This window comes from Pteropus vampyrus, unplaced genomic scaffold, assembly GCF_000151845.1.
Source record: "Pteropus vampyrus isolate Shadow unplaced genomic scaffold, Pvam_2.0 Scaffold6, whole genome shotgun sequence".
Lineage (NCBI taxonomy): Eukaryota > Metazoa > Chordata > Mammalia > Chiroptera > Pteropodidae > Pteropus > Pteropus vampyrus.
In genome coordinates, this window is record NW_011888787.1 from 3,342,367 (window position 1) to 3,363,952 (window position 21,586).

At 50.3% G+C, this 21,586-nt stretch overlaps 1 protein-coding gene across 1 annotated transcript in view; it reads left to right on the plus strand.

Moving 5' to 3' along the window:
• Window positions 1-6: 6 nt before the first annotated feature.
• The window catches only part of IGSF3 (immunoglobulin superfamily member 3), a 95,451-nt gene continuing 73,871 nt past the window's right edge, over window positions 7-21,586 (plus strand). The window contains exon 1 of the mRNA XM_011368825.2: window positions 7-542. Within this exon, the coding sequence (XP_011367127.1) occupies window positions 500-542 (43 nt within the window). The 5' untranslated portion in view covers window positions 7-499. The remainder of the gene's footprint in view (window positions 543-21,586) is intronic.

Genomic DNA, 21,586 nt, shown 5'->3' on the forward strand with positions numbered 1-21,586 from the left:
GATGAGGAAAGCAAAAACGGTCGACGCCGGCCAGGGCGATGTGGCTTTCAAAGGTTTTGACAAAACCTGCCCCGTTCCCTTTGGGGAATCCGACCGAGGGAGATTGCAGACACCTTCACCGGGAAGCCAAGGACATTTCTGTATAATCAGCGCATGAAAGGATTTCCTCAGACTTTCCCCTTCTTTTCCTTGAGGATTAATCCACCGCAATCTACAATTCCAGTGGACACCGCGAGGCACATGATGTCGCAGGAGCCTAGAGCTCCTGCAGAATCGTTCTGGACCCTTTCTTTGCACAGGGGAGTTTAACCCATGCCGCCCGCTGCCCTCCGCGGACTCCCTCCTGCTGAGCTCTTCTCTTGAACCTATTCTTATTTTCCGAGTTAAGTTCTGTTTCCAAAACTGTCCCCCGGAGGTCTAAGTGGATTGCTAGAGATGAGAGATTAAGTGCCGGGAGCAGTGGAAGCGCCCTGTGCCGTGTCTTCGGTCCGCTGCCGACATGAAGTGCTTTTTCCTGGTGCTCAGCTGTCTGGCTGTGCTGGGTAAGTGCTGCTGCTTCTCCGCGCGATCGATGGGAAAGTTTAACCCGCTCTCGGTTCCTGGAATTCCTCGTGGCTCCTTCCCATCAGCACTGGGCTTCGAGGGACAGACACCGGGAGGCAGCCGGTGTGTGACACAGGTTGGGAGAGAGTACCAAGAGACCCGTGTCTGATCCAGGAGGAATATTGTTCGTTGTCTGTAGGAAGGAGCATTTGCTGTCCCTAAAGCGTGTGTCCCAGGCCTCGCAGTACTAAGGTCCCCTACCTGCACGTTGGTGGTTTAGGGACTCCGTGTGGATTGTAAGGTGTTTCCTTGTATTATCAACTTGATGCGTGGCCCACAGTAATTCCTAATCCGACGGTCGTGGCACGTTATTCCGACTGTCGGGAAAGTTGGTTCGGTGTTGATGGTGCTTTATCTTGAGGGGGAGGTGGGCGTGGTTGGGAAAGGGGGTTGACGGGATGCTTTGCCCTTCCTGAGGAGTTTGGAGACAGAAAATGTTTGAAGGCGCTCATCATGTGTCTCCTCACCGAGGAAGCTTGCATCATTATTCTGGACGTGAGGCTAGAGGAACAGAAGCTGCCTGTTAGGGGTGTGTTAGGATTGGGTTTTGTGTTCCCCACAGAAGCTCAGAATGCTTAGAGCAGATGGAGAAACTAGAAACTGTGGCTCCCAGAGGCGAACCCTTGACACCCCTCTTAAGGATTCTTTCCCCAATGAAGAGCCCCCCCATTGCCCAACACTCGTCCATTCTCAAATTCAACAGTACTTTCCATGCCACTGGGCACCGACTTAAGTGTGGTATCTTGGGTCTAGGTCAAGCTCCCGGGCCAGGATCTGTCTGTCCATTGCGTCAGAGCTCACATATGAGCACACCCCTTGTCCTCTCTGAGGCTGGGTCCCTTGCATTCGGGAGAGGTCATCACTGCTGCCGATGGTGTTTGCATCTCCAAATCTAGGTGTCTTGCATTCATGGAATTTGTGACCTGCTGGCAGTGGAGATTGCTTTCATGCATTGTCTACACCCCTGCAGGAGTTCACAGAGGGGTGGAAAGAGAATGGACTTTGGAATTCGAGGACCTGAGTTCCAGTCTCAGCCTTACCAGGACTGATGTCTGAATCTCAGTAAAACAGGACGATACCTCCAAGGCTGTCTTGACAGGGAAAGGCTATAAGGTGTTCTAAACATCTTGACAACACAATAAATGTGTTCAGTCAGCGGTTCTCAGACTTGGGTGCATGTTAGAGTCACTGGGGGAGCCTTTAAAAATCCAGGCAGCAACCCCAGACCAATGAAACCAGATTCTCTGGGAGAGAGCTCTCAGGTGACTCCAGTGTATAGCCAAGTTAAGGAACCGGCGTGAGTTCATTAGTGTCTGCCCTCCCCGCCCCAGCACACATGCACACCGGGTCTGGAAGCGTAGTCTTCTGCCCAGGTGTCTCTCTGTCTCCTGTGTGCTGAGGCCGACTTACGGAGGCAGGTAGCTCTGTTCACCAGCCCTAAGTATTGGTATTTGTTACACCGTGTTTCTCATTCACTTAGTGTCTGGATTGAAATCAGTAATTAGTGATTCATGTGGATTCAAGAAGACAAACAAGGAAGGCCCTCCAGGAGGTTTGGCTGTGGGCCGGTGGGGCGGCTAAGGCGGAAGGAGGCCTGACTGGTAGGGTGGGGACCAGGGCAGAAGGAACCACCAGTGGGAAAACAAGGAAATGTGACATTGGTGCCTTTTGTGTCTCCTGTCCTCTGCCGACAGGAAGTGCTGTAAAACGTAAGGCTGCCTGCCTGCTGGTCCCTAGCTGGGCCACTCCGTGGCTTGGAGCTTGGGCCCCGGCATCCGGCACTGTCATCTGCCCTTCACTCCCAGCCTCATGTATAAGCAGGTGCCACGGAGGAGAATGAGTGTCAAGGTGGCATGGAAGGGACGGTGGCGGAAGGCCAGGCCAGACGCGTGAGAGCAGGAAGCTCTGGGACTGTGGACTTGCATGGTAATCTCTGCCTGGTGTTCTGAGCTCCGCTGGCGAAGCCCCCTCTCTTCTCATCCCTGGACGGCTCTCAGCATGGTGGGGAGGGGGCCTCGCTGCTACTTTGTTTGGAGAGCAGATGGTGTTTGGGGAGGGGCCAAAACCTACGTTGGGGTCTTATTTCCTGCTTGCGGTCTGGTGTGATCTGATTTATGCAGCAGCATTCTTGCTGGGTATTGCAAATTAATGTGTAATGTGAATTTAAAACGGTAAAGAATCCCCAGGTTTTATGCCCATGTGAGTTTGTTTGTAAAAAGCAGGGTAAGGCTAAGTGTTCTGCAAAGTGAGACTGACCCAGGTGCCGCCAGCCTCTGGAAATGGCAGTTTGAGTTAGAAAACCCCGTGACAGCATGTGGGGGATGGTATGCAGGGTACATCCAAGATGCTGTGACCATTTGACATCATTAGGTCGTTCTGCCTTCCTCCTTTGCCATCTCTGGGATCACGTTCTTCCTTTTCTGCCTGTCTGGGTACTGATTTCTGCCCTCGCGACCACTGTGTCTTGTTTCTTCCTGTTGCACCTCGGGGTCCCCCACCCAACTGGAGAGCCATTGGCTGCCACAGCCACCCTTGTTCCAAGCCTTAAGGCATCGTAAGCCTGGACCTGGTCAAGCCATGAGAATAGTAAAGTCTCCGCTACTGGGAATGGGTGGAGCCAGAGGGCAGAAGATGTGAGAGAGAGAGAGAGAGAGAGTGAGTGAGCGAGCGCAGGGGCCAGTGCGAATGTGGGGTGAGTGAGTAAGAGAGGGCCTGCGGCGAGGGGAGGTGGTTGTGGCTGTGCCTGTGTCTGGGAGCAGCCTACGTGAGTGACAGTGACATGGAAAGATGACAGCAATGTGGGAGAGACGGGACAGGATTTGTGTCTGCAGGAACAGGAAGGGAATCATCAGGAAAGATGAAGATGAGCGTCAGGCACATAAAGCACATTTCGATTTCGCATCGCCACGAAGAGTTATGCCTCCCGCATCAGTGCTGATGTGGCAAACAAGATGAAATAGCTTTAAAAACGTTAGCAGTGAAAAATGTAGGAGATCGGGACTGGATCGATGCAGGAGAACATGTCCCTTGCTAACGATCGTTTGTGTTCTGCGGTGGGAGAGAATTTCATTTGTAGAGTTTGAGATAGGATGGGACTCAGGAAGCGACCGCTAACTTCCCAGTTAGTTAGGGAAGCCTTCTTCGGCGAGAGGCCAGAAGGCGCTTCCAAAAAGATTGAAAGGAACTTTGATGTGTTGGTGGGAGTGAGCGTAGAGGCAGGACCGCAGTGATCAAAGGCAGAGAAGAAGGGGGACGTAGAGCAGTGAGGTCGTTTGGTGGCTGTCAGGGGAAGGGTTCTGCAGGAAGAAGATGAGGATCATGATTTATGGATGAACAAACACCCCTGTCCTAATAGTTATCTCAGAGATAGTACACTTTCCTTTCCTGGGGGCCATTCGACAAGGATGCCAGAGAAGGGAGTTCTTATCTGGGGGTCTGGAGTGGCCAGGGTGCCTTTCAACTGTGCAAATCATTGAGCCACCTCTGGGTACCCAGAGCTGTGTTAAGATGTGCCAATTTCCAGTATTTTTCATTGCAGCAGAGAAGAACAATAGTGATAGTAATATCATCTCTCTTAACTCTGGCCCTTGCTATGAAGCAAGCCCTCTCTCTCTAAGTCCTTAGAACAAGCTTGCCGGGTAGGTAGCTTGTATTATCCCCTTTTTGTAGATGGGGATATGGAGGTCCAGGGAGATTAAAGAACTCGCCCTACTGTACTAGCTAGAAATGGTGCTCCATGTGCAAACTTCCATTCCCAAGGTCATCTCCTAGTCCCAGATGGCTGTGCTAGGATAAAAACGCCGGTGAAGGGCAGGCCCTTTTAATTTCAGGACACTTCCTGGAACTTGCACACATCACTTATGCTTACATCCCCATTGGCTAGAACTTGATCACATGACCATACGTTGCTGCAAGGGAGGCGGGGAACTATCCTTAATTCTGAGTGTCCATGTGCGCAGCCGAAATCGAGGAGTTTCATTACTATAGAGGAAGGAGAGAACAGACTTTGGGGGACAGATACTAGTCTCTGGCATAGTCACAGAGCTTGCAAGTGGCAGAGCAGGGATTCGAAGCTAAGACCATTTGGTTCCAGATCCTGTGTTCTTCAGTCTAACAAGCTGCTGCCCCCTCAGTGAGGCCCAGCCCTAAGAACGTACCCTAAGAAGCCATGTTGGGAGGATGTAAGCTTGGTGAACCCACAGTTGTACGTGGGAGGCAACATAAAATCAGAATGTCGTCAATCACCAAGTGTGGTTTTAGCAGTGGTGCTATGGGGTTTATGGAATGCTCATAGAATGCCAGTCACTGCCAAACAATTCATGTAGCATGACCTCCTCTCTAAAGTGCTGTCATGTTCATTAGCTTAGGAGCTCAGCCTTCCACCTGGCACGAAGCAAGTGGGTGTTCAGTTACCCTTTCCATGAACGGATGGTTTCGCGAGGTAGCCGTTGTTCCTGGATTGGCTCCCTAAGTTGAAATGGGGAAGTTCAAGGCTCAGGGAGTTTAAATCATTTTGCTCAAAGGAGAAGAACTAGAAATTGGCAGAATCTGGATTTAAATCCAGGTTCATCTGGCTATAGTGCTTACACCTTCACTTCACCAAACAGGGGTTCTGAACTTTCTCTGTGCGGTCCAGAATCCTTCTGGCAGTCCGGTGAAGCCCGTGCACCCCTTCTGAGGATAACATTTAAAAATGCATAAATAAAAATACACAGGATAACGGAGGCAATCAATTGTATTGAAATGTAGGCCATCAAAATAGCAAGTAAATTTATGATATAGTAGTGCGCTTCTTTAATAACTCGCTAAGTAACAAAATCTAACAGCAGTTCTAACAATTATAATTTTGGCATAGGGAGGAGTGAAAATGATATTTTGGGGTATTTGCATCAACTGTGATGCGACATGAAAGTGTGTCTCTTGTCTCTCGTGACAAAGTCACAGTTCTGGAGACTACCATGATGGTTGCCTACATTCATAATCAGAGAAATTTTAACACTCTTTCCAATTCATTTTTTTTTTTTTTCTTTGCAACTCCTAGATTTTATCCACAGACTCCTGTGGAGTTCAGAGTTCGTCGTTGGTGGTAGTTGATGGGGAAGACACTGTGGGAGAGGACTTGGGCTGGGCTTTGAGAAATGGCAGGGTTTGGATGGAGAGGGCATTCTCTCTCCAGGAGAGTCCTGATAATGCAGAGGCGTCAGCAGTCACAGTAAGGGGAGAGTGGCCCTTTAGAGATTGGAGAGATGACTCAGTGGTTTTAGGGACCAATTCATGAGGGACGATGCAGACATGTAATTGGCTTAGATTGTGTTGAGTTTGGAATTTGGGCTTAGACTGGGTCCCTGGTGCCCAGGCAGACCACTTTCCCTGTCCAGGGAGCTGGATGAAGTGGCTCCAGATGCTGGCCTCCACTGGTCCATGGTCCCTGGCCTCGTGCTTCTGAGTTATGGCTCCTCGATTCATATTTTTAGGTTCCTTTGGGAGTCCCTCATTTGCCATGATTGGACACCTGTTTCTTTGCTGCTTCAAAGTGAGCATAGCTATTTCTTGTAAAGGGTTGGTTTTTACTTAAAGGAAATTTAGGAAATTTGTGTGTGAATATCCCCTGATTTTCAAAGAAATGAGTGGTTGCCATCAAAATCAAGCTTATATTTGTACAAAATCACATGTTGCCAAATTCCCTCATCAAGAACCCTTTATTAAGTGACTAATACAGTACAGGGCCACAGTGGCAGGCCCTTGACAGAGACCATGGCGATGGACCTCCCTTAACTGGAATCCTCAGTTAAGTGGGATTTTTTTTTTTTTTTTTTTTTGAACTCCACTTTCAGAAAGGCACAAATCACAGGATGTGTAGCAAGGATTTATCCTAGAAATTAGCTTCCAGGCCACTGGCAGCCCAGTCTCTACATATTCCACATCTGTAATTATAGTAGCAGAAGAGAATGATGAGCCTCAGGGCACCGCAAGATCCTAAATCAAAGATTAAATTATATTAACTCTACCCAGGCTGAAAAGTGGTCAGATGTACTTTAAAAAGCTTTATAATAGGCTTTATAAGACTGACGGTCGAAACAAAGTTTCTGCCGAGCCCCGTTTTATCCCTCTAATTAAATTCACCCCAATAACCCTATTCCCCATCACGCAGGGGACTCAGGCTTTGCTGAACACAACCCTGTCCCTCCCCTCTAGGAGATGACAATCTAAGGCCAGGCAAATGGCCAGGAAGATGTCGATATCACGTGCTTTCTGACCGTGGGCGTCTATTGTGGAAGGAGAGGCAAGGTCTGGGTGATCTTGTTTGCAGATCAACGGGAGGAGTGAGGGGGTTCTCTGTCCAGGAGAAGGATGAGGGATGAGGGATGAGGGATGGCCGTTTGGGAAAGGCTTTCTGGAAGACCTAAATGTTAGGCATTCCTTGAGTAATAGGAGAGTGAGGTCTTGGCGGAGTCGTGGGCCGGAGGACACGTGGGCGCATGGGACTGCTTCGAGAAGGCTTCTCGGGGGTGGCGAAGCCCAGTGTCAGTGGGCCGGGGGCCTGAGGGTGCTGCTTGGTGACACTTGGAGCGGTCGGTTGATGTGAGGTCTGGGTATTTGGTCTAGAGACAGATAGAAGATACCAGAGAGCTATAAGTGGGTGCCTTGAAGGATCAGTGGGAGCACAGGAGGCGTTCCTCGAGGGGGCACGCGGAGTGGAAGTGGATGGCCTTGTTTCTCTAACGAAGGAGGAGGAGCTTTTGTGCGTCTACCAAAAAATCGTCAGGGTGAAGACATTCTTACAAAACTGTGAACTCAATGAAACTGGTGTCCTCTCTTCTCATCTTCCAGGTCACCAGGCCGTCCCTTTATTAAAACGGGAAAGGAATCTCATGCCACTTGTGGGTTATGATTCTTTGGTGTAGAGTATGCTCGTGATAACCGTAGGTTGGTGTTATTTTCGTGTATTTAATTCTGGCTTTTGTTTGTAACACCCATTTTCCCATACTCTGGAGTATTGTGTCATGAGGCGGGCTGCCAAGCTCCTTCTCAAGGACCATTTTTTATTAACTTCCCTTCCCCCAGGAGCCCCATAAATTTGAAATCTTTTCTCTCCCAGACAGATAGCATTTATTAAGTAGTAGCAATCTGTTTTTCCTATGTAACTACCAGTTTGATCACTCACACTTGATGTAGACTAGCGCTAAAGCAAAATTTGATGCCCTGGGTTGCTCATGACCAGAAGACACACAGAGCCTGACCAATCAGCTCCGTATCTTAGCAGTCTAGGGCAGGCGGTGTCATGATCAGGTGTTTTGGAATCTCCGAGGTGTGGCCAGCTTTTGGATCCCAAGTGTTACTTTGAAAGCTTGGCGAACGAGGGCAACCGAGGTGGAGTTTGCCCATGAAGGGTTGCACTGGGGACTTTGACTTTGCTAAGGAGGGACTTTTAGTAAGAGGAGGCACAGGAGACCTGAGTTGAGTGATCGTCCATTGCTGCAGGTCAGGCCACTCCTATCCTGTTCTGGCCAGGTACAGCTGACCACCCCACCCCTCTTTTTTTTTAAAAAGACTTCCAAAAAGGAAATTTCTTAACTTCTTAGGTATAACACCCATGTCGGGAAGCCTTAGTGTTCACTGAAGATTTGATTCGAATTAAGTCATAGCTTAAAACAGCAAATACAGTACTTCAGGGTAAACGTATAATAAGGTGACAAGAGATTGGTTTCATTTTCACAAGGCAGCGTATATTTGTTTGCTTTATTCTTTTGAATTTTAATTTGTTGCCAGAGATAACAGGTGATTGTAGTTCTGTTGTAAAAAATAAAAAAAGTACAGATTGAAAGTAAAAATGTAAAAGTTCCCCTATCTGCCCCACACCCCTTATTGAGTCTGATATGTGTCCTTTGTAATTTTATGTATAGTCTTCCAGACCTTTTCTATAATTTCTATGCATATACTCACACAAATATAGATTTTTTTTTCCTGACATAAATGGAACCATACAGGACACATTGTTCAACAATTTGATTTTAAAGGGGTGATTTACTTCACCGTTTTTTTTCAGGCTTAATTTTATGGCCATATCGGAACTGATTTAGTTATTTTATAGCTAGTTGGAACTGTAATTTGTGAAATCATTGGGGAGTACTGAGCCTCATTCAATAGCTATGTAATGGAATAATTTTGTCTTGCTTTATCAAGAGCAAGAGTCTTAATAAAAACACTGCCCTTAAATTTTAATGTATTTGATAAAAATAATTGATGTGTTTATTCTGAATATTTTCTCCCCAAACCCATAAATTCACAAATTAAACACACATATTTTATCAACTATTTTAGTTATAATTTTGAAGCTATGCTGAATTAAAATGAGGCCTATTTAAAACTTGTTAAGAGGACAACCATAAATCCTGGGTTTTGTGTCTAATTCAATTAAGTGTTTTTGTTTGCTCATAGACTAGGGAGAAAAATGAGAGTTTTCCTGCCTTTTCAATTCCTAAATGATTCTTCCATTTAGAATGAGCTGAACCAGTTCTCCCCAAGGGTGCTGGCTGCCAGACACTCGAGACCTTAACCCAAAGGAAGAGAATTTTTTTCTCTAGCCCTGCAGAAGTAGCTATTGCTGTACAAAGATGATCATTTCAAAGGGTTGGGTTACGTCTCAGGTTCACAGGTGTGACTTTCTTTAAAACCCCTAGAGCCAGCATAGGTTTCTTGGATGGTTCACCTTTAGACCTGATTTTTAAAATAGTCGCTCTTTCGGAGGGATGGTTGTTGGATTCACGTATCATAGTCAACCCCTCTTAAACATCTGTCTGACCTGCTACCACCCATCCAGAGACCGCTCCTCCGTGCGAATCTACTTAAAAGACTTTCCTAAGAAGACTTTTTCGTCCGTTCAGTGAACGGATATTTGAGTGCCTGCTACAAGCACGCATTGTTCTCTTATCTCACATACCAGGGAGGAAAAGGTGAAATCACGACGAATGTTTTACGTAGTCACCTGATATGTATTTTTAATCTTTAATAAATAGATTAATTAAAAGCGCTGGCGTTAGAGAACTCTTTTCTTTCCCTAAGGTAGGTCTTTTTTCTTATTATTACTTAACATCTTTTCTTCCTGTTTTGTTCTCTGCTCCTCTTTAGCTGCCATGAGTTACAAATACCAGGGGCAGCCCTGATGAAGGGCCCTTTAGCAGTAAGAGATGCATATCCGTGAAGGGGGAGATTGGGGTACCCCCCCAAGGGCAAATTCTTTCTTCTAAAAATAGCAAATATAAATATCTCCAGCCCTGGCTATGTGGAATGTCCTTATTAACTGCTGGGGGATATTGTCTGCCTGTGGGAACTGGGCATTTCGTACTGAGCTGTGAGTTTCTAGGAAGCCAGAACAAATGAGAACTAGCACCGTCCCATTCTTCCCATCAGATAAGAGACGCTTTCTCCCACGGACCCTTATGTCAGGGTGTGGTGCTGGCCCTTGTACTTGGCCTCCCTGATGCCCTACGCGACTCTTCTCAGGAAGCCGTGGGAGGGGAGGCTGGGACAGCTCAGGGCCCTCACCAGCATTGGGCCCTGTTTTCCAGAAGCCGCTCTGCCAGCTCAGTGGGGTACAGGCTCTTCCAGGTCTGTGCCTTGCCAGCCGCCCTCCCCTGGGCTGGGGTTAACTCTTGAGAAGGCACCAGTCTGCACTTTTTTGCATCTCCCTTCTCCACGTCCCCCATTCTGTGGCTTGTAGACCGTGCATAGTGGGGGTTGCTCTAGCCCCCAAACTGCTCCTGGGAGCCTCTGCCCAGGGCCGTCCTTCTTCCCACAAACAGCACTTCTTCGAGGCCTTTCTGGTTTTCTGCGGAGATGGATGGCCTGTTGGGAATTCCGCTTCCCAGATGGACACGTCCATTAGTTTATCAGAGGAGTGATTGTGCAGATAGATTCGTTCCAGGCTCACTCCAAAACAGACAACCCTTTATTGACACCGTTTAGAGATGATTTGCTGAAGAGTTTCTTAATGTCTTCTGATGTTTCAGTGCAAAAGATAGCTTGCTGGACCTTTTTGCAGTCAGTCTTCTGGTATATATTTCATTACAGAAAAAAACAAGCCCACAGGCAGCACCCTGCCCAGCTCTTTCTCCTTCCCTCTGTCTGTCAGTGGGTGACCGCCTGGAGCTGGTGTCCCCCAGCAGCTCTCTGGTTGTGAAGAGAGGCATCCGCACTATACTCACGCCATGAATCCAGCTCTTCTGAGTACTTCTCCAGAGTATTGGGCTTCTGGAAGGGAGAAAGTAGATCGAGAACTTCTGGGCCTCCAGACTTGAATTTATTTTGGAAGAATCTTGTGGATCTCATGCATCGTCCTCTGATTTTAAAGAGGAATTATTCTGGACGCGAGGAAAAGACTTTGTGGGCCTGGATGCAGGGGAGGATGGAAGGAGGACTGGGAAATGCCCCGACGGAAGAGAAAGAGACTCTGGTGCACTTTGCCTTTGTTTCAATTAAAACGCCATGCAGTACAAACGTTTGCTTTCCCACCCTTAACCCCACCGCAGAAGAGCTGTAATTTCCCATATTTGGAATTTGGGGAGAGCCAGGCCTCATTTGAGGACAAGGCCAGATTCAGCCTACGGTTTGGGAGAAAGTAAATACGAGAGCCTTGAGGGCTGTGGTATTTATGGTGAATTTATGATTACTGTATGCGCCTCCTTGTCATAATTTATTCAGCAGCCCCTGACATCCTGGAGCTGGTGCTGTGCCCGTCAGAAATCTGGCTCTCGTTTTCTTCTGCATGTTTTTCCTTTTGCAAACGTATAGGCGTTCAGCTCTAATCAAGTAGGCTTTTACTCTGTCATCGGTAACGGGGATGACTGAAGTCATGTGGGGGGTTTTAGGTAACTAATCTCTTAAGACGTTCAGAGCATAATCTGCACTAGCCCCTGATCATCCTGCCTGCACTCCAGAGATTTGCGAGGTTCTGCAAAGGAGGCTGCATGGGGTCTTGGGCATCCTTCGGAGAGACCGGGTGTCCTTGCCGGTGACAGGTTTCCGTTTGTTTTTGGCGTGGAGACAGGGCCCGCTGATCGTTTGCCATGTCAAGAGAGTTCAAGACGCTCTGTGAATGTGACCAGCGAATGATGACAGGCCCAACGCGTGAAGGTGCTGTCCAGGCTCGCCGATGGCTGTCGCTGTGTCCAGGGCTGGCTCTCGGGAAGAAGCTGCAAAGTAGATAAGAGGCCTGCTGACATTTTTTGTTGAATTCTGTACGGTCAATCAAAAAGTCAGAAGTGCAGGATCTAAAATTTTCACGTGCTTTGCTTAGAATTTGAATGTGACTTCATATATGTGTCATTTATTAGACTAAATTGGGTTACAGTTGCTCTTCCAGTTGTCTTTGTTTTGTATTTCTGCCACTTTCTGGCGTTCGCTTAGGTTCTTGCTACAGAAGTGTCCTGCAAAAAAGAATTTAGTGGCTATTACAAAAGCAGCCTTCAGTACTTTCTCTTAATAGGTAAAACCCCTGACAATGCAGACTAATGAGGAAGATGAGTTCGAATTCGTAAAATGTCTGAGCTGTACAATATTTTTCAAGAACTTCACTGTTACTGCTCTTAAGTAAATACTGTCACTCAGACTAGGCTAATACAGCATCTCACAAAGGTCTTTGGGGACCCCGCTTTAGGGGAGAAATAAGAATGATTTGTAATTAGACCAATTGTTTATTTAAGTGGTGTTTCTGAAATACTAGATTGTTTAGAAACGGTCTGTTCTCTTAAGATTTTTAAAGAGTCCCGTGAAACCCCGCGTGTACGTGCTGCTGGAAGCTCATCGGCGGCACGGAGACCTGGTTTGCGAGTTCCTAATTCAGCGATGTCAGAAGTTTCCAAGTTAGGGAAGCTCCTGATCCGTTCCCCCCACGATCCGTTAGCTCACTCTGCCAGGGTTTCCAGCACCTGCACTTGTCTGTTGTAACAGGAATTGCTAAGTGTAACAGGTGCCTAATGGGCTCTGCCGCGTGCTTGGCCGCTGTTCTGTAGAGGAGACACAGCCGTCGGTCGTCCTTGTGTATAGTTTGTAGGCTGGCAAAGAGGCCAAGCAGTGCACAAATAAATGCACATACAATGAATTACAACAGTGAAGATAGATTGTATGTTTCTTTTCTTTCTTTTTTTTTTTTTTAAATCAAGATTGCTTTCTAATTAATGATTTAACGCGCTGGACTCTTAAGTTCCACCGGGACAAGGATCATGACTGCGTGGTGGCTCCTGGTATCCCAAGCCCCTCCTTGCCCTGTCGCTTGGCATAGAGTAAATACTAGGTTGACGTGGATGACGTGGCCATATTTGTAGGTCGAAAACAGTGGAGTATCAGCGGTGTCGAATGGCTCAACCTAATGACAACCGCTCAGTCAGTCAATACGTCTCGAGTGTCGAATACACGTCGTAATCGTTGAAGCTCTTAAAGAGAGGCTGCATCTAAGAATTTTCCTTCGCCACAGAAACGCCAGCCACCGTGTCAGGAAAAGAAACCCAGAACTTCAAATTGCTAAAGCCTGTGGACCTGTGCTGTGGACATAGGGCATCGGTGGGACTGGAGAGCCTCGTGTTCAGCAGTTCTTGCCGCGTGTCCCAGCCACGGCGGAAGCACGTATGTTTGGGTCTGCAGTGCTGCCCACAGAACCTGGGGACGTGTGCTGGAAAGCTGAGATGGAGGGCAAAGACCGGAGCAGGGGGCCCGAAGGGGAAAGAGGGGAGACCGATGAGCCAGCTCTTCAGTTCCGAGCGACGGGAGCACCTGTCTTTACAGCCCAGACCTCATGGGTCCAGGTTTTCCTCTTCGACAGACTCGCGTGTGCCCACGACGTGCTCCGTGACATGCTAGGCGCCGACAGGCCTCGCTTGTGCGCCTCCGTTGTGCCTGCCGGCTCTGGGCTGGATGTAGACCACTGGCCCAGTGCAGGCAAGAGTTGATCTGAGGAGAAGGCCCAGCTGGGTCCTGTGGGGAGCTGCCCAGCACGCTGGCCTGGGTCCTGCTCCCTGTCTGTGGAACTGGGAGTAGGTCCAGCCTGGGGCCGGGGCCGGGCCTCCCACTCCTCCTGGGCTGAGTGCTTTTCGCATCTGCTTGGATTGCATGGCTCTGTCCAGTTTCTAAGCACAAGTGCGCAGTTGTGCCGCTCTATTATAATGCTCACTATTTTCTCACAGCCACAGGGTAATTTCTGGTTTTAGCTCAATTCCATAGCTATTTGATGAGCATTCCTAGGTGCCAGCACAGCATGGGGATGGCAAGGTAGGGAAAACACAAGTATGTGACATGGGTTTTCTGCCTGCAGCAGACACTGTCCGTTGCCTATGCAATACCCGTTCTTTTCTCTTCTTAAGGGCAGAACCATGACTTGGTTTGAATGCTATGCTTCCCCTCCCCCACCCACTCAGAGAAAGATGCCCCCACTTCCGGCTCCGAGTTAAAAGCCGATTGCTCTGAGCCAGTCCTGGAGGCCTGTAATTTAGACATGGGCGTGTGACACAGTTTTGATCAGTGAGGTATGAGGAGGAGTCTTCTGGGAAGATTCTGGGAAAGATGTCTTCTCTCCTCAAAAGAAACACAGAGGGGATGCCTCCTTCCACTAGATTCTTGGCAGTGAGGCAGCCGTCTTGTCACCATGAGGAAAGCAAGTCCGTGGAGGCCAACAGAGGGGAAGAGATGAGAAGAACCTGGGTCCTGGATGACAGAGCCACTGAAGACGGAGCAGGCCAAGCTCCACGCTTTCTGCCCTCGCCGTCCCAGCCAGTCGAGTTGGCGTTTTCTACTACTCACAATGAAGGGCAATCTATACGAGACCCTCGTTCAACGGAGCAGGACGTAGGATCTGTGCATATAAAACAGTACAGTTCAGATCATCATCAGAAGGCCCGTGAGTCAGAGCCAGTGCTTCGCCCTGCGGTAAGCCAGAAAGGAGAGAGGTAAAGGTCTCGAGTGGGGACGTCGCGTTTGGAACGGGTCCTGAGCTAGGGTCAGGGTTCGCGTAGAAGGAGTGGATGGCGTGAGCGGACCTGTAGAGACAGGCGTGGACGTGGCCTTGTCAGGACACAGTGAGATTACGTCCTGACTCATTCCACAGGCAGATTCTAGAGGACTGCACGTCGCAGGCTTAGGAGGTGACCCCTGGTCTATGCAGTGGGGAAGCATTGTGGGCCCTTCAGCAGGGCGGGAACTAAGAAAGTAGCCCCCTGGGAGGGAAGGTTAGGCAGCCATGTGCCAGGTCGTTTGGAAGGGTAGAAAGGAAGAGGCAAGTGACCAGTTTAAGTGCCTGGAATGATTCAGTTGTAGGGGGTAAGATCTGGGTTGAAAGCAGTGGGAAATGAGGGACATTATCAAAGGACAGTTGTAGAGCAGTAAGTTAGCTGTTTAAAGAGGTGTTGATGGAATATCGTGGAAGGGGGAAGGCTAGAAGATGAGTGTGGTGACTTGGGAAAGGACGTAAAATGAAATTTGGAAGAGGGAATTGGTTTTAGGAAGATGCTGTGTGGTTTTTGCCATTGGGGTTTTGAGGTAATGATGGAAGGTCTAAGTATCGTGACCTTGAATTTACCTGAAGCCATGGGCTGGTCCTTGGGAATGAGAGGTCAGGGCGTAAGGTGATGTGACAAGCGCTCACTAGGTAGGCACACACTCCTGATTTTCCTGCCTCCCTCGCAGTTCGGTAGGGGCCACGTGCCTAGCGTTAACCAGTGAAATAGAGGAAGTGGCAGGTGTCATCTCCTGGCCAGGCAGCTGCGAGCCCGGTGAGTATCCCTTCATCTCTTCTTCCTGTGCCGTCACACACTGGGGGCCGGGGCCAGGGGCGTGGCTGTAAGGGGAGAGGGCCATCCTTGCCGCATCCGATGTGGATCCATCCACCTTTAGCCAGGAAATCCCTGTGGAAGCGGGGTCTGAAGCCCTAGCAGGTGGCACTGCTGGCTGCTGTTTGCGTAGGATCCAGCGGACGTGTGGACGTCAGGCTGCAGTTTTCCACTGACTTCTGATTCGATTCACTCAGGGTCTGAGTGAACGGGCTGGAGCTTGCCGGCCGACTCGTTCTACCTCTGGGCTTTTGATGTTTTTGGAGGCTGGGTTTACGTCTTTCTCCCTTTCGCTTCTCCCCAGGGAAGAGGTCCTCCCGTTCATGGGCGGTACCAGTGAGGTGGCTGTTCTCTCCATGGGTCACCAGAATGTCAAGTGGCTTGCAGAGGGGAATGTGTGGCTGGTGTCCCCTGGTGACCAGCTTGAGCTTCTCAACCATCCAGCTAAAAGTAGAGCTTCAGGAAAAAGTTCCAGACCTCCAGACCAGACTAAGAATGAGGTGCAAAGCTTATCTTTTTTGATCTCTTCTACTTTCAAAAGATTCAAAGTCAGCCTTTCCCTAAAGGCTCAGGAGTCAGCGCCTGGCGCTTGGAGTGTGCTGCTCTCTCTTTGTTGTGGTGCTGGGTGCTTTTTGCCTGGCTGACTCACATTATTTTCCTAAGGGCAGAGGCCCCGTCGCAGGGCAGGGAGGCACTTGGCATCTGGTTTCTGTCAGGCAGCGGGTAAAAGTGCAGGCGCCAAATCTGATCTTCGCTTTGAACAAAGCCGAGTCAGACTCAAGGAACAGGCCTGCGGGGGGCGCCTCTCCTGCTCGGCCTGTGACGCCCGGCATGTCCTGTTTCTCTCTCCTTGAAAACTTGGCTCCGTGAACACCCAGAAGAAGCCCCTCAGACGTGGGGCGAACCCAACTGCCCTTGGCCACCCCGGGGCTTTTCTTCATGCATTTGAAAATGTAGAGACAGGGAGGGACCATTTCTTTGTCCAGTAAGAGGTAGGTGTTTTTATCTTCAACAAAATAGAGCTGCCGTAAATATTTGTTGATGCCGTTCTGTTCAAGGCGACCCGATTTTGCCCACTGCTCTCCCTGCTTCCTCTGACAGCCCTAGAAGGGCCAAGTCTAGTCCCGGGAGCAGGAGGACAGTGGAGCCATCTGTCAGGCTCTTCTGGGAAGATTGTGGGAAAGATGTCTTCTCTCCTCAAAAGAAACACAGAGGGGCTGCCTCCTTCCACTAGATTCTTGGCAGTGAGGCAGCTGTCTTGTCACCATGAGGAAAGCAAGTCCGTGGAGGCCAACAGAGGGGAAGAGATGAGAAGAACCTGGGTCCTGGATGACAGAGCCACTGAAGACGGAGCAGGCCAAGCTCCACGCTTTCTGCCCTCGCCGTCCCAGCCAGTCGAGTTGGCGTTTTCTACTACTCACAATGAAGGGCAATCTATACGAGACCCTCGTTCAACGGAGCAGGACGTAGGATCTGTGCATATAAAACAGTACAGTTCAGATCATCATCAGAAGGCCCGTGAGTCAGAGCCAGTGCTTCGCCCTGCGGTAAGCCAGAAAGGAGAGAGGTAAAGGTCTCGAGTGGGGACGTCGCGTTTGGAACGGGTCCTGAGCTAGGGTCAGGGTTCGCGTAGAAGGAGTGGATGGCGTGAGCGGACCTGTAGAGACAGGCGTGGACGTGGCCTTGTCAGGACACAGTGAGATTACGTCCTGACTCATTCCACAGGCAGATTCTAGAGGACTGCACGTCGCAGGCTTAGGAGGTGACCCCTGGTCTATGCAGTGGGGAAGCATTGTGGGCCCTTCAGCAGGGCGGGAACTAAGAAAGTAGCCCCCTGGGAGGGAAGGTTAGGCAGCCATGTGCCAGGTCGTTTGGAAGGGTAGAAAGGAAGAGGCAAGTGACCAGTTTAAGTGCCTGGAATGATTCAGTTGTAGGGGGTAAGATCTGGGTTGAAAGCAGTGGGAAATGAGGGACATTATCAAAGGACAGTTGTAGAGCAGTAAGTTAGCTGTTTAAAGAGGTGTTGATGGAATATCGTGGAAGGGGGAAGGCTAGAAGATGAGTGTGGTGACTTGGGAAAGGACGTAAAATGAAATTTGGAAGAGGGAATTGGTTTTAGGAAGATGCTGTGTGGTTTTTGCCATTGGGGTTTTGAGGTAATGATGGAAGGTCTAAGTATCGTGACCTTGAATTTACCTGAAGCCATGGGCTGGTCCTTGGGAATGAGAGGTCAGGGCGTAAGGTGATGTGACAAGCGCTCACTAGGTAGGCACACACTCCTGATTTTCCTGCCTCCCTCGCAGTTCGGTAGGGGCCACGTGCCTAGCGTTAACCAGTGAAATAGAGGAAGTGGCAGGTGTCATCTCCTGGCCAGGCAGCTGCGAGCCCGGTGAGTATCCCTTCATCTCTTCTTCCTGTGCCGTCACACACTGGGGGCCGGGGCCAGGGGCGTGGCTGTAAGGGGAGAGGGCCATCCTTGCCGCATCCGATGTGGATCCATCCACCTTTAGCCAGGAAATCCCTGTGGAAGCGGAGTCTGAAGCCCTAGCAGGTGGCACTGCTGACTGCTGTTTGCGTAGGATCCAGCGGACGTGTGGACGTCAGGCTGCAGTTTTCCACTGACTTCTGATTCGATTCACTCAGGGTCTGAGTGAACGGGCTGGAGCTTGCCGGCCGACTCGTTCTACCTCTGGGCTTTTGATGTTTTTGGAGGCTGGGTTTACGTCTTTCTCCCTTTCGCTTCTCCCCAGGGAAGAGGTCCTCCCGTTCATGGGCTGTACCAGTGAGGTGGCTGTTCTCTCCATGGGTCACCAGAATGTCAAGTGGCTTGCAGAGGGGAATGTGTGGCTGGTGTCCCCTGGTGACCAGCTCGAGCTTCTCAACCATCCAGCTAAAAGTAGAGCTTCAGGAAAAAGTTCCAGACCTCCAGACCAGACTAAGAATGAGGTGCAAAGCTTATCTTTTTTGATCTCTTCTACTTTCAAAAGATTCAAAGTCAGCCTTTCCCTAAAGGCTCAGGAGTCAGCGCCTGGCGCTTGGAGTGTGCTGCTCTCTCTTTGTTGTGGTGCTGGGTGCTTTTTGCCTGGCTGACTCACATTATTTTCCTAAGGGCAGAGGCCCCGTCGCAGGGCAGGGAGGCACTTGGCATCTGGTTTCTGTCAGGCAGCGGGTAAAAGTGCAGGCGCCAAATCTGATCTTCGCTTTGAACAAAGCCGAGTCAGACTCAAGGAACAGGCCTGCGGGGGGCGCCTCTCCTGCTCGGCCTGTGACGCCCGGCATGTCCTGTTTCTCTCTCCTTGAAAACTTGGCTCCGTGAACACCCAGAAGAAGCCCCTCAGACGTGGGGCGAACCCAACTGCCCTTGGCCACCCCGGGGCTTTTCTTCATGCATTTGAAAATGTAGAGACAGGGAGGGACCATTTCTTTGTCCAGTAAGAAGTAGGTGTTTTTATCTTCAACAAAATAGAGCTGCCGTAAATATTTGTTGATGCCGTTCTGTTCAAGGCGACCCGATTTTGCCCACTGCTCTCCCTGCTTCCTCTGACAGCCCTAGAAGGGCCAAGTCTAGTCCCGGGAGCAGGAGGACAGTGGAGCCATCTGTCAGGCCGGCCTTGCCTTTGTCCATCTGTCCTTCCAGTCATCCATCCATCTGTCTGCCAGTCACTAAGCATTTATTGTTGAGCCAGCAGAAAGATTTGGGGCAAGCTGTGTAACTACTCTGAGCTCTCATTTCCTCGTCTGTGAAATAATGGGAGCCCCCCGGGTTCCCGTGAGCATCGATGGGGCCGTGATGCGAGCGCCTTGCATCTCGCCTGCCATAGATAAATGCTCAGTAAACGGTAGCTGTCGTTGCTGTTGTCCAGGGCCAGGAGTGCCGCCCTGGTCAGCTGACCGGCCGCAGATGGCCATTCCGAGATTGGGTTTCAGCCACAGTATATAGCTGTGGCCTTGGGACCACATTGTCCCCCCCTCGGGGTACCTCGCCGTTCCTGTTTCAGTCTTGGCGTGGCCATCGTTGGGCTCCGGAAGTCTCCGAACCACTGACGGCGGACACTGGCCGCCCGGTGTCCTCCAGCCTTGGTGTCATCTGATGTGGAGCGCGGCCGCAGCCCTGAGGGGTCCTCACCCCGTGGGCCGGGCACTGCTGCCCGGCTCTCGCCTGCCCTTCACCTTCACCTTTTGTGCCCCCTGCCGCCCTCCGGCTCTGCAAGGCCCAGCAGCGTGCAGGCCATTCACATCCAGCCTTTTCCCTCTGCTCCAGCTCCTTTCGGCTTTCCTTCATCTTGCGTTCCCCCCGGTGCTTTCGGGGAGCCGTGCTGACGTCATCTCGCGTACCATGCTGGGGTCCGCGGGAGGAGCTTGCACTGGCCCTTCGAGTACGCGGGCATGGCAGTGCATCTAATTAGGGACCTGGGGACAGTGAGTGAATTACTGCTGGATGGCACGCCACGGGGAGGGTTTGGGGAGATCTGCATTTCCAGAGTTGGTTTCGCCTGAAACACAGGGCAACTAAGAGGCAGGGGGAGGCCGATCAGCTACCAGGCTTTCCTGTGGGGAGCGACCCGTGAGCTCAGTGGCTCCCAGTTTGTTCCCCCAGCTTCCTTTGCTGTCCCTTCTTAGCTGTCGACCTGCTCGGTGTTCCACCACCGACTGACCACGACTCGCTTGCGTCTGCCTCCGGCACCTTCAGTTTCCCGTGACTGCATTTCAGCAGCCACTCTGTGCCTCGTTCCAGCTCTCCTCCCATGATTAGAGGAAATTCTCACCTCTGTTTCTGAGACAAAAACTAACCCTATCTTGGCTACTAAGTGTACTGCGCTAAGAGGAACTTTTGAAGTAAAATTGGATACAATAATGAACTGGCACCATTTACCTCCAAGCCTTTGAAAGTCCCTAGAAGTTTTTCGGGGTCCCTCTTTTTGACCCTGTCTCCCAGACGTCTCCAGCTTCCTCCTAAAGATAATGATGGTAACATTTAACCAGAAGCCAAGCAGAGAAACGCTCCGTCCTGGCGCCTGTGGGAAGCGACAGAGCCACCGAAGCCTGTGTTCCGCGTCACGGGGCCCAAGGGCTCAGTCGGCGGCGGGTGCAGATCATAGTGGGTCGCAAAGGAGATTTCATCTGGCTCCAGCCCTGCGCCACGTTTAAGCCGACACCGTGTCGGGAGATGATGCAGTTACGGGAAAGCACTTACATGACCCCGCGTTAAGGCAGAGGAAATGAGAGGCCTGGAGGCCACAGCCAGGCTGGCCTTGGGCAGAGTGGTCAGGCCAGCCCTTGGCCGGGCCACCCGCTTTGTGCCATTCTGCCACCTCCCCTCCCAGCACCCACATCCGTGGGCTTCCCTCCCCCACCTGCTCCACCCCACCCCGGCTGCAGCCTTGGTCCCCCGTGCTCCCCAGGGCTCCAGAATGTCCCGGGTCTTCCGGTTCATCCCTGACCACGGCTGGTCGAAGGTTCGTGCATTAGTAGAGCCACTCATGGACACTGAGGTGGGGAGCAGAAGCTGACATTTATTGAACCCCCATATGGATCCAGGCTCTGTACGTTCGCTCACATTCTCTGACTTCCTCCATATAGTGTCCAGCCAGGAACTGTCACGCAGCCTCCTGTACAGATGGGGCAGTGGAGGCGTGGGAAGGTAATGTGACTTCTCCAGGTCACAGCCAACCCAGACCACTTTTTGAGCCCTACCTAGTTAAGGAAAAGGAACGCAGCATTATTTTAATCCGCTTTACTGTGGTAGAAATTGAAATGCAACAAAATTCATCAGTTTTAAGTATGTCGTTCTTTGAGTACTGATGAATGTAAACATTTACATAAACCACTGTGACAATTAGATATTGAACATTCCCATCACCCCAAAAGGTTTCCCTCCTCCCCACCTTTAGGCTCGGTAACCACGGGTCTGATTTCCGTTACTACAGTTTTGCCCCGTCCAGAACGAGGTCCACATAGCATCCTACAGCGTGAAGCCTTTCGGACCCGGCTCCTCCCTCAGCGCAGTGCCTTCGGGATTCATCCATGTGGTAGCTTGAGTCCAGTTCATTCCTTTTTATTGCTGAGTAGTATTTCATTGTATGGATGTACCACAATTTTGTTTATCTGTCGTTCCCCAGCTGGCGGACACATGGGTTATTTCCAGTTCGGAGCTATTATGAACACGG